Raw genomic sequence first — 13,980 nt, 5'->3', positions numbered from 1 at the left:
AACTATTGAATATGAAAAACTAGTAGTAAACATCGTAAATATTGTTTCATCCAAGGATCCTTTCTTATTATCAAACATCCTGTATATAGTGTGGTCCGTGCTAAACATTCCAATGACACTGACGCGATTTCAATTTCAGCAATTCAAAAATTGATCCGAACAAAGGAGTTTCTTCCTTACCCAAAATTTTCTGAAACTGCTTGCAAAATTGTTTTTGGAATAACTGAACCGAATGTATCAGGTGTGTATTCTCGAAAAAAGGAAAAATACTTTAAAATTTCTATTTCCTAAAAAAATCTCTGGAGATCAATTATTTTTGGCCACAACCATAAGTTGTTGAACTAAATAAATGAACAAATTTTCTGTTTAGGAACCTGAAAGGGATCCGTTTGAATAAGCACAGCTCTTGCAGTCTCAATCTCTTCCAGCACCTATTCAAACTCTGCATTGATAATATCATGCCAGTAAAATCCTCTATTATTAATGCGATTTTTGGCTATATATTAATAATAAAAAATATCGTTCATAACAAATAGAATGGTATCAAGAATTTTTGACATTTCACATTTGACTATTTGCCCAAAAATTCCAGAATAGTGCTACTTTTGCAAATCTAATGCTTGGTTTAATGTTTAAACCAACCCAAAGGTTTGAGTAAAGTCACCAAGGGTTTGTTTACTGTACATACTATGGCAAATTGTTTTAACCTAGCTTTTTCGTCCAAAAGAGCACCCGCACCTTGAAAGTACTGAGGTATATATTACGTATACAAAGTTTAAATATATCCGTAGAACGAAACTGACAATCTCAACGTGGCACTTTCGAAAAGTGGGTGGTGTACCGGGGAAAAGACGAAACTTTAAAAAAATGCGTACCCTATAAATCAGCCTTATTTAAATCATAACTCTTCTATCGTTTGAGTCCATTTTAAAAACGGTTTGCGGCAAACAGACAAGCGCGGCTATTTTAAAGTGAATTCAAACAACTAAGCTCGCCATCGCGAAACACGGAATTTAATGTTTTGCGATATTTTATTTTTCTAATAACTTTCACATAAACCAAACAAAATATTTTAATAAGTTCTAACAACTACCACGTTGAACGATGCCAATGAAAGGAAACAGTGGGTTTCAATGAAAATCTAGTAAAATAAAAAAAAAACTGTCTGTGGTTTAACCTATTAATGGCCAGCGCATGAAACACGTGCGACTTTGAGGTTAATTTATTTCCATATTTCGAAAATATACGCGGTAATTGTTATGTTTTTTTTTTAATAAAAATATTGTGATAGCTTAGACTTTTTCTGACGACAACAACAATTTGGAGTGTATGAAAAAATAATACAATAACAGTTGAATAAAAGTGTAATTAGTGTATTTATTAATATACCTAAGGGTGGTATTAGTTTAGTCTAGAATCACATGATGAATGTTTTGAGCAGTTCCAAGATGCAGAATCTCTTGAAATTGTATTAGTTCCTTGAAAAATGCCTTCTTGCAGAAGATAGTAACACATTCAAAAGGTGAACAAATTTAAAACAAAAAATGGTTCCGGGCATTAAAGGTTAAAGTTTTCTCACCATAAAATCCCTGTTCTCAGACCGGAAACAACGGCTGCAAGTGATATATCACTAGTAACTGCAGGGTACACTAGAGGACCTGGAACTGACCTCCAACGAAGAACTAGCTCTGATGATGATAGCTTTATCGTCTTACAAAATCTGCAAAATGGTCTTAAGAGGGATGATGTGAAAATGTTGATGACCTTAGGCTATTTTGGGATATGTAAGACCTGGGTAGATGCGAAAGAGGGCACTCGCAATAATCTAAAATAGTCTTTGTAGTAATTCAAAACCAAAAACAACTACAGCAACGAAAACATTAATTTTCAACAATATAGTGCAGGAAGGTTTCTAATTTTATGGAATGTGTGATTTCGAAGGAATGGAAGATCATAAGTGGAAAGATAATATCACAATGAAAATGAGAGCAGATTCAGTATATAATAGAAAAGACAACACCAATAAAAACCCTATCACGATCAAAAATAGAACCAAAACTAAGAGAAACGCAAAGTGGGTTCCGGAAAGGCAGAAGTGCCCAGGATCACGTGTTCACATCTACAAACAAGTAATTGCGTAATAAGTAAAAACATAAGATCCAGGGCATTTATAACACAAGAAGGAATGAGAGAAGGGGGTAATTTGAGCTATTTTCATAACTTATATGGACGATCTAATTAGAATGGCAGAACAGCGATCAAAAGACCTTTACGTTGGATACCGACAATTAGATCGGAATGTGCCTTCGCCGATGATATAACCAGGAACCTCGAAGGATCTGGAAGAAAATCTAAATAACTGGGATCAGGTATTAACAAAAAACGGAATGAAAATGAACATAAATAAAACCAAAGTTACTGTTAAACGAAAAAGAGAATTTAGAGTTAGAATACACGGGACACTAATAGAATAAGTTAGTAGTTTCCAGTACTTAGGAATTATGTTGGAAGAAACAGGAGGACAGGACACAGAATTAAATAATAGATTAGAAAAGGCAAATGCATTGGGTAAGGGGCTCATAACTAAAAAGGATACTAAAATGTAAATTTATAAAACAATTTACAAACCAATCCTTACATGTGGCTCCGAATCTTGGATATTGTCAGATGGGGAATAGAGCAAAATTAGAGCAGCAGAGATGAAATACTTGAGGACAGTGAAGGGAATAACCAGAAGGGTCAAAATTGGAGAAGAGTTAAAGGTGGAGTCCATAGAAGAATTGATTGAAAGGAGACAACTTGGCTAAATTGCATGCACCCTACGGGTAGAAAGGGACTAGATTATATATATATATATATATATATATATATATATATATATATATATATATATATATATATATATATATATATATATATATATATATATATATATATATATATATATATATATATATATATATATATATATATATATATATATATATATATATATATATATATATATATATATATATATATATATATATATATATATATATATATATATATATATATATATATATATATATATATATATATATATTAGAAGGAAACTTATTCCTCAAAAAGAATTCACTTTTTCAATAAAATATCGCAAAACATTAACTTCTTTTTTCAGTTTTTCACGCCGGTGAGTCTATATTATTGGTTTTTGTTTTCCCTATTGCAATAAAGTCCGTAATGCCCGGTCGGTTCTGAGGAACATGTTTAATCGATTTTGGCGTTACTGCGACTGAGGTTCGGCGTCCGACGCGTTCCCGTACACGGGCAACGGTTGATCGCTTTGCCGTCCGTTTTGGTTCGCTTCACTGCTACCGCTTTGCTGCGGCGTAGAGTCTATCACTAGCCCGCCCTCCTCTTCGTCGCTACTGTACGAATCGCCTTCGTCCTCCGAACTCGATAAGATGCCTGTTAAAACGAAACATGGTTGCAAGTTTCATAGGAACTTTCGTTGAACTTGTAGGTGTAGTTCTCGCACAAAATAAATGGCTTGCCTGGCTTATCGTAAAACAACACCCTCAATAAACCGATAGTAAGGCCGCCCCCTTAGAAATTTTAAAACATTTACGCTTTGCCATTAGTGTAATGTGTGTTATAGTCGTTACTTGATGAAAATCCATTTAACAAAATAAATAAGAACTAAAAATTTAGATTTTCACATTTTCACAATTATATACAGGAAATTACAACAAAGAACTTAATATCATTAAACAAATTGCACTTAACAACGGCCACAATCTGACCATTATCGATAAAATTATAAATAAAAAACAAGTCAAATACAGAACATGAACAATTTAAAATAATTGATAGACAATTGAATTATTTGAATCTTTCTGAACAGGTAAGAGTCGCAGGGGACCACATCAGATGAATATGGTGGCTGAGGCATGATTTTGGTTTTGCTTTTGGCCAAAAAGTTAGACACAAGATTATCGGGATGCAAAATCCATGAATTATTTTCCCACAATTTCGGAAGTTTTCTTCGTATTAAAATATTCGTTATCAGTTATGACTTTTTTGAGCATATCATTGACGTCCTTTGCATGGCACGAGAGAATAGAGATGCCTACGTCTTCATCCATTTCTTTTAAAGGGATTCGACGATTTTTCAGTACCATTTGTTTCACTTCTTTGACGCCTTCGTCAGTTATTAACGTGCTGGGGCGTCCCGAGCGAGGTTCGCCATTTGGCCATCTTGGAGCAGTCACCACTTATAAACTTTTTTTTTGCTCGAAGTAGATTCACAATGTGCCGTTGTTTTTCCCATATTTTGTTTTGTTATCAGTTATAATTCTGTCATTCGTAATATTGTGGACCCACTTTGGTATTTATAAAAGCACTGGTTAGATGCGATTTTGAGTAGCTCCGATAGTTTATTTTGGATAGGCTATTTGATAGTTGATCGATCGGTTCGCGGATCATTGAATTCCCTTTCAGAATCAATTAAGTGATTAGATTATTCATTTCTTTTAAACATTGTGTAGTGCATTCTGTTCATATGTCCGAGAAGTCGAACCCAATGTCGCCTTGAACCCGCCCACCAGGCATTTTTTTCTATTTTATTGTTTTTATTATATTATTTTGCTTATGTCTTACGACCTCCGACATCAGAAGTGGGATCAGCACTTTTCGCTAACATTCGGACAGTGAAAGTGACTATAATGACCGCGATTAGTGCAGTTCTAAACAAACGCGTTATTGTTTAATGGATGAACTGCAACTGTGGATTTATGGGAGTCATAAAAAAATATTTTGTCACTTAAAATGTTTGCTGTTTTGTTGCTATGCTATATTGTAAGGATGACTAGGCAAACGATCTTTGTCATTGCCCTATAGTTCTGAAATTTTCTATAAACGGCCTTCGAAATTTTATGCACGCATAAGTGACGGACATAAGGCAGTTTGATATTAAAATAGTTTAATATGTAGCGAGTTATTCCATGTTTCGCTTAATCCTCGGGCGAAAAGCTAAGGCGGAGTCTCCTTCAAATTGGTGAGATCGCTCGCCATCAGAAGCCGGGATTTTATTTCTAGTTTTTTATTTTGATTATATTTGTGTTGATTATCTCTTACGATCTCCGACAAATACAGTCGAAACTTTATATAGCGAAATTGAAGGGACTGCTTTTTTTTCGTTATAGGCACTTGAAAAATGACAATACGCATATGTGTTCTGTAATATTTAATTATTTTATATACAGATTTTAACATGTACTTAGGAATATTTTATATAAATATTTAAGAACTACATTTATTGTTTCAAATAATCAGTCACTTTCTTTTGAATTTTTTTAGTATGCCAGTACGCATCTCGTACTTCGGCTTGTATTTTCACCATTCCTTGGAGAGGGGCATCTTCCCCTTGATACATAAAAAATTTGTTTAGCAGCTTAAATGAATGGTTGGTGGTGGTCCCAGATCAACTTCTTCATCTTCTTCTTCCTCTTGGTGCTCTTCCTCACCCTTTCTTGCTTATTGAAATATGGCTTCCTCTGCCAAGTCTGCTGTTGTAGGCAAATCTTGATCTATCACCATAAAATCTTGCAACTCCTAACTTGTAAACGTAATTGTTGTTTGAAACTGCTTGATCCACTCGCTAAGCCACTTCCAAGTCCTGTTCGCTTTTTGTCTCGGTAATAAGTCCTGCATGACGATAGGAATGTCGAATTTTTTCTGCTGTCACCTCTTTCCAAACTTTACTAATAAAGTTGCCTGCATCTAGCACATAAATGGAAAATTTGTCTTCGGACTCCATCACTTCCATTAAAATGTATCGACTCTTAAGACTTTTTATTACGCTCTGATCCAACAACTGCAATACACTTATTGTTTTGGCTGGAAGAAATGCCAATTCAATATTCCGTAGATTTGGAATATGGGGATGTGCAGGGCAGTTATCTAAGAGAAGTAATATTTTCCTCCCCTTCAATTCTACATATCATTTCCGGATCTCTTCTTCAAAAATTGATGTGCTTAAAACATCGTAGGTTAGTTGATTTTGCAATCACGACTAGCTTTCTTCTTTCTCTCCCGCTCATATTGGCAGCTACTAACACTGTTATAGGTTCTTTAGAAAGTTTTCCACCCACACACTTTTCGCTTCGAAATTTAAGAGTTTTATCTGGCGTCATTTTGTAAAAAATAACAGTTTCGTCAGCAGGGTACTTTTCTGCTACTTTTGGCCACGTCTTCTACAACCAATCGTTAGTGACGTTTCTGTCGACATCACGGGCTTCGCCACTTATCTGTCCATAATTTATACCATGTCTCTGTTTGAACTTCCCCAACCATCCTTCCGAAGCCTTGAAATCGATAATGCCAAGCTGTTCAGCAAACTTTTCTGCTTTTAGTTTTACGATAGGTTCAGAGAGTGGTACATTTTGAAGTCTTTGCTGTTGGAACCACTGCAATATTGCCCCATTCAGATCTTCAGCCTGAATGATTTTTTCTTTGCACTTGCAAATCGTGGATACAGTCGACGGTGTACGTTATCATCTAGTCGGCCTATATTCATTACTTTGTTACCTGATGTGCCCTTTTTTCTTTCGGTATAGAGAGTGAGAGTTATACATAGCTTTGTATGGAGACCTAATAGAGTTTTACGTTATATAGAGTTTCGCTATAGGGAGTTTTCACTGTATATTGAAAATAGAATGCGCGTAGCGAGCCCAATTACAAAAGTCCCCTTACTTTTTGAACACACCTCGTACACTGCGTCATCAAAAGCGAATTTTTCCCCAGCACTTACCGCTATCGAGTTGAGGCTGCATGTTGGCGAAATCTTGCGGCCAGAATCGTCGGTTGTTGTTCTGACTCTTCTTCTTTTTCGCGTTGCCGCCGCCAGGCGAACCAGCCCGCGCGCCATCTTGTCCGGCTGGTGTGCTGGCGTCCAACATCGGTTGCAAGATACGTCGACGCGCGTTTATGAACCAATTGTTGACTTGGAGGAGGGTCAGATTCGTCTGGGCGGCAATGTGGCGTTTCTCGTCTTCGGTAGGGTACGGGTGCTGAAAATTTGTCACATGTCCGATCGAAATTACTGAATAATAATAATAATTATTATTCACTTCCCAGCAAAATACAGAGTCATAAAATTTTCCTAGCCTTGGGGTTGCGAAGGAGGAGTTAAAAACAATTACAAAAAGTTCAAGTTCAACCTCTAGACAAAGAAAGGAATATTTAAATCGATATTTATATACTATGATGTCCGATCCTTAATTCATTAATTAATTTCTAAATTATGATTATTTGACAATTATATTAATTATGGGTTGACGGAAAAAAGGTGTACGTTGCAAAATCTTGGCACTTGAAAATGCCTTTAATAATTATTTCGATAATAATCCGAGAGCTGTTTGAATTTCGATTATACCATGTAGTTCAATAAGGGCCACGAGGTACGGTATTGGAAAAACGAATGATTTTAGATATTTAGATTAGATTTAGATATCTAAAAAAAATGAATGAGAATGTTGGAAAATATTTACGAGTTTCTGCTCACCAAGCGATGGTGATCTTTTAAATTTCTCCTGTGTCGGTTGTAGATAAATCGAATTTGAATTGAACTGAACAGTCTTATTTTGTACCGTGCGTACAACACTATCAATTTTCTGACATATAAGCCTACATCATATTTTAAATGGAATACCCTGTGTATTATATTTTGGTTAATAGAATATCTTATTCCGATTACACATTTACATTTTAGTCCACTCGTTTTTGACAAATCGGCAAAAATATTTATGTTAAGAAAATATTTAACTTGCACAACATTGTGAGGAGGGGCACCGTTTTGCTGCCATCTAATCAGCGCTGATATATTTAGGGGTAAATCTTCTATATATTATATTAGAATTACAAATAATGATCTCCAGTTAAATTTTATTCTATAATATGCCTATCTATGACACCACACCATACATTAATTGATTGGTATGGTCTGTTCATAGATATAAGAAAGTGACCAAATGCTTTTGAATGGGATTATCCAAAGGTGGTCATTAACATACAATGCAACAAGATTATTACCTAAAGTTTCGGAATTTAAATTCAAACCTGTGTTTAATATTCTTTGGTTTGGTATACTACTTAGTTTAAGTTGATTAGTAATCATTCTTATTTCGTGTGTAATACAGCGTGTGTTGAATTGTGTGCGAATTATGCAGAATATGTGTGTATCTCAGGAGATGCTCCCGCCCAAATGTAGAAAACACTATTCTATTGAGACTAAGGAAGTTATAAACAATGTTTATTTGACTCTCATTGAACGTGGTGCCATCTTTAGAAGAAACGGCCACATTGACGAAAATTCCAACATCAACTGTATGGAAAATTGTGAATAATCCCATTTCAGCGAGGAAAAAAAAAGAGAGGCATTTTCTCGAGTGTAGATGAAAGTGATCAAGATGTAATACGGCGTAAAATTTACCAGTTATACGAGGAACAAAGCGTGCCTACATTAGATATCTTAATGAGGAGGCTTGAAAAAGATGAAACCGGTGTTAAATGTGGCAGAACTACCTTATGGGTTTTAGATTTAAAAAAATTGACAAAAGGCAAGTTTTAATGGAATCTTTTAGAATTCGGAAATGGCGACTGGAATATCTAGAAAAAATTAGGATTTACAGAGAACAACAAAGGCCAATTATTTATTTGAATGAAACCTGGTTCGACACTTATGTTACCCTGGAAAAGGGTTGGGTTGACTCAATTGATAAGTGTAAAACAAACGCGCAAAGAGGTAAAAGAATAACTATGCTGGCTCTAAAGACGGTTGGATTCCAAATGGACTTTCTCTGTCTGCAAAAAATATTAAAGATTCTTCTCTGGATTACCATGAAGACACCACCGCTGATTTATTTGAAAGTTGGTTTAAAAACAAACTAGTTCCAAACATTCCTCCTAATAGCGTAATTGTAGGGGACAGTGCAAGTTATCACAGTAGACATTTGACTAAAACCCCTTCTTCATGTAACACAAAAGCAACAATCCAAAACTATATGTATAAAAGCGACGTTTACTTTCACGAAGATTATACTAAAAAGCAATTAATTGAGGTTCTAAAAAGCTTGAACCTACAAAAGGAATACGTCTGTGATAATTATGCAAAAAATCTAGGGCATAGAGTGTTAAAGGTTCCACCTTACCACTGTATATTTAATCCCATTGAACATATTTGGCACCAACTGAAATCTGCCATTCGTCGTAACAATGTTTTTCCCCGTGTTAAGTCCAATGTCCTCAAACTTATAGAAACCGAAGTTTTTAACATCCCTCCACAAAGTTGGGCAAATTCTGTTAAGCATATAGAAAAAGCAGAACAATCGTATATCCATATTGCAAATAATATAGAACAAATAATAATTAGAACAGGCGATGATATATTATGTGAATAATTTTAAGTAATTTAAGTAAGTAATAAAAATTATTTGTAATTTTATTTTAGATTGATTTACATACATAAACAAATAAATATTGGTTAGTATCTTTCCTAACAAAACCCCAAATAATTAAATTCTAAGCAAAGTACGGACCTGTTCGGCCATATTTCATTCTTACGGCTTGTCCGGGTCTTTCCTTAATTCGTATCAGTTAGTCACTTTCTTATATCTATGAACAGACTTTACCCCTGGGTTTTTATTTCGTGTATTTGTCTAGGATTATTTAAAGTCCCTTCCTTGTAGTGCACGAAGTTTCATCAGTCCATAACATGTTTTTCAAAAATTTATTATTCTCATTATATCTATTTGTTAGATAAAAGTTTTGCTGACTCTCGATCTAGTGAATGGGCTAGTTATGCCGCGCGAGCCAACTGTCCGTCCGTAACCATGGCAACTGCCTTTGTTCGCGCCCCGCCGGAAAATTCGCCAGAATCGGGATCTACATCGCGTAGACAAAATACCGCCGCGAAGTACAACAACGCAAGTTGCACTTAGTACCTTTTTGATTTTCTTCCCGTTTATCCATTTTTGTTAATAGTATTCTGTGAATCGTGATTTCTTTTCATTAAAGTTCTTAATCAGAACTTCGGGTTTGATTTCACTGCTGATTAAACTCCGCCGACACTATTTAAAAAATCCAAACAAAACTGCATCCTCCTTTAACATTGTTCTGCACTTAGTTTTTGAGTTTTACGAAATTTAAATGCATTATATTTACATTCTTTCAAAACTGAGCGGACTAATCCCCGAGAAATACCTGTCTCTTCATATACTCTAGTAATACTTAAGTAGTCTTAAGTGCCTTTCATGTTCTTTTAGCCTAATTGATATTCTTGGTCGAAGATGTTGAGAGATAAGTGGTAAATCTGATTTTAACTTTATATTTCTTACGAACTTTTGATATGCGGTCAGTGATGTTTTGAATGTAAGGCAAAACAACACTTGTAAGTGTGCGGTTGCTTTTGGACTCATTGTCTTTGAGAGGTTGTGGTTAAGTGTTTATTTATTTACTTATGATTTAAACAATTTATAAAACTTTTGCATTCGTTAAAGGCAAATATAGAGAAAGGCAGCAGTACAACAGATAGAATCAAACAAAAACAAAATTTAACAATAACAGTAAATAGAATTAAGTGGAATGACTCAAACGCAACGCGTCAGAACGATCAAGCTTTGGACAGTTGCGCGTTTTCAGCTTTCTAGTAAGGGGTGAATAAGTTCCATAATTTGCGCGATGGTAAGGTATGCGGAACGTTGAGTTATCACAGCTTCCGTAATATTGGGTCAAATTGTATGCTCTGTAAAAGAGCTGGATAATAATACGAACCATTCAAAATCTTAACGAGAAAAACTAAATCACTCTAAAATCTTCTGGTTTGAATAGTATCAATATCAACTGTAGTTGATTTGATACCCATTGATATGCGCCTTTGAAGCCAAAGATGTTAAAAATACTTTGTGAACGGCTTCGATGTTATCTATATAGCAGACATACCAGAGACGCGTGTTCCAGTCTAGAGCGAACCAAAGAGATATAAAGGAGTTTAAGGCAAGTTGACCACTATTCCGTACAACAAACCCAAGGACTTGCTTGGACCACTTCCGTAAAATGTGTCACAAAACTTAGTTTAGAATCGAAGAAAACAATTTATGTGTGCCTTTGAGGTGCATACGCTAAAAATAGCTTCTTGTCTTTATTTTTTGTTTCGGGCAGATGTGTCACTACCTGTTATCAAGTACACCTGCTGCAGTCTGGAAGACAATGGAAGTTCAACAATTTCTGAGCATTTATACCGAATGAATCATTGTCTGCCGCTTTCAAACAAGAGGTGTGTTCACCCTAACATAAATTTTACCACTGAATTAGGAACTCACGATAATCTCACATTCTTAGAAATTTTTTTCAATAGAAAATTAGACCTAACATTGAGTTTTAAGAAAACCTACACACATAGACCGATACCTTAATGCACTAACCACCGAGTAACAAAATCATACATTAACGATCCCTGGCATTGGAAATTTAGAGTTGATTACCCTCCCACATTCAGAAACAAGATTGGCCATATTTTTCACGTATTTTGATTTACGGCTAATAATTTAATAGCGAAAAGAACGATTTTCATGGTCTTTTAGATTTTTGTCCATAATTGAAAAACCCTGTAAGCAATCGAAAAAATGTCTGAAATGAAAGTGATAACCCCGGATCTCCTGCATTTCCTGATTCTAAAATTTTGCCGATCGGTTGAACAGTTTTTGAGAAAATCATGTTTATCTGGAAGCCAAAATATTCAAAGAAAATTTTTCAAAATTTTTAAAAAAATATTTGGTGATACTTGATTAAGTTCAAATTCTACTGTTTAGATGTGAGTACGGACTTTTACTTCCTTGCCAAATTTAAAATCGATAGCAACATATTGGGGTCACTTATAACGTTTTTGAATATAGCACGGAATATCCCGAACACCATGTACAGTATGTAAAAACTTTAAATACAATAGTTTTAACTAGCAACAGAATCACAGCCTTCTTGTTATGGTTAATTACCATTACAAAGAGAGACCAATGTTCAGTTTTTTGAAAATTACCGATGCACCCTGTATATTTTTAAAAAATCACCAAGAATAAAGGTTTTTGGTCCGGATCTTGCACGTCGTTTGGTTTAAGAACTTTTTCGATACCCTGCAATTGCAGTTTTTAATTTTTTAAAAATACTTCTCGACTCTCTAGCCCTCCAGTTTCAATAGGCTTCGTTACGGAGCTAAACTCTATATATGTGTCAAATTTCAAGTGGATAGCTTCAAAAAACTTGTTTCATAGTGAAGTCCAAAAAACAGACGAAAATCTAAAAAAAAAGATGGACGCCGTGGTTTGAGCGGACCCATTTTTTACTGGTTTGTGTAGCTCGTGCACGGCTTAAAAGGAGCCAAATTTGATAGCTGTTTAGCAAACCGTTACGGCCAGGTCTACAGACGGAGACCGGATAACGGAGAACGGAAAACAGAAAAAAAAAACTTTTTTTTTTCGACGCTGATCATTTCTGTACCAATGGTGGTCCCCTAGGACCTACCGTTGCCGAGATAGAAGTTTCGTTGCTAAGCGCGTATACTTTCGAAAAATTCGATTTCGACGTCACTTACGACCAAATGCTGAAACAGCCACGACCTCATCACGCTGGTCGCGTGTTTCGGTAACACGCCTCGTTTTTGTTTCCTGCCGCCACGCGAGAAATCGCTATCGCAGTCGTCGTTGCTGCCCCCGGGGGTGGTGGGAGCGGGTGACAAAGGTCCGGATCCTTCCGACGGTGGCGCCGCTATCGGCTGACATAAACCGGCACCTATCTGCGAGAGCGGTGTGGATCCATGTACGACTAGAGATTCGGCGACTAGGGCAGGCGACTGCGCAGGCCCTGACTGAGCTAGGGGCGTGGTAGGCCCATTGTAGTGGGGCAGGACGTAGGGCGTGGCTTCGAGGTTCACGCTACCAGGCGTCGGCCTCTCCAAATGGGGCTGCGGGGGCATCGCCTTAAACCAAATCGCCAGTTTTCAACTCTGTTGTACAAAATAAATAAGAACTAAAAGTTGAGATGTTCAATGAATTACATATACTGACATGACAATTGTTTCGACAACACCGTGTCTTTATCATATGTAATATTTACAAACTACCTGCTACTATATATAGCGAAAATTAACGTTGTTATGAGAATTTAAGTTTAATAATGGAGACATATTTAAATCTAATTGATCGTTAAGAAATACATTCGAATGTCTCATTTTGTTAATCTCCATGGCTTCCAATAAATTTAATTTTCTACTTTTTGTGCCTGTATGTAAAATATCAAAATTGTTTAAGGGTGTAGCATAATTAGAATCTAGACTATTGTTTTCAAACGCTCTTTTATGTTCGTTAATGCGTTTTTTGAAGGATCTACCTGTTTGTCCAATATAAATTTTAGCAAATGTCTACAAAATAAGGTTTTTCCCAAGTTTATTAAATTAAAAGCCAACAACAGAAGTGCCGCTGCAAGGAAAGCCCAGATCCAAGGCCAGACGAAATGGATGAAGTAAGACACAGAAAACATAGACATAATCCCATAGAATTTGACACATTTGATTATAGAGTTCGAACAGACACTTCATTTGTCATTCATAACAAAATTCTTAGACTTAGACAAAAACTAAAGTTAGACAAATTAATTTCTATTACAAAAATATCTAACAGCAAGCCAGTTATTACAAAGTATACCGACCACCAATTTTACAACAGGTTCATAAACTTAACGGACACAACATTGTCTACAAATAAAGTTGAATTTCTGGAAAAAGGTTTCAACTTTAACTTCCAGCACTCGAACACTGATAGAGAATTAGACTGTTTAGGGATCGACTGTGAATTAGCAATTAAGGACATTAACGGTTCTAATTTAAACAAACATGTATCAGCGAATATAATAAAATCTCAATTAATAGATAATAACAAACACCAAGAAAGT

At 35.6% G+C, this 13,980-nt stretch overlaps 1 protein-coding gene across 1 annotated transcript in view; it reads right to left on the bottom strand.

The window, feature by feature from the left end:
• Nucleotides 1-3,061: 3,061 nt before the first annotated feature.
• The window catches only part of LOC132706597 (homeobox protein PKNOX2-like), a 62,999-nt gene continuing 52,080 nt past the window's right edge, over nt 3,062-13,980 (bottom strand). Inside the window, exons 6-8 of the mRNA XM_060678014.1 lie at nt 12,626-13,009; nt 6,794-7,052; nt 3,062-3,450 (exon numbers count right to left, since the gene is read on the bottom strand). Of these exons, the coding sequence (XP_060533997.1) occupies nt 3,266-3,450; nt 6,794-7,052; nt 12,626-13,009 (828 nt within the window). The 3' untranslated portion in view covers nt 3,062-3,265. The remainder of the gene's footprint in view (nt 3,451-6,793; nt 7,053-12,625; nt 13,010-13,980) is intronic.

Source organism: Cylas formicarius, unplaced genomic scaffold (assembly GCF_029955315.1).
Source record: "Cylas formicarius isolate icCylForm1 unplaced genomic scaffold, icCylForm1.1 PGA_scaffold_8__14_contigs__length_24414737, whole genome shotgun sequence".
Lineage (NCBI taxonomy): Eukaryota > Metazoa > Arthropoda > Insecta > Coleoptera > Brentidae > Cylas > Cylas formicarius.
The sequence above is the reverse complement of the archived record's forward strand: the minus strand, read 5'-3'. Positions and strand labels throughout refer to the sequence as shown.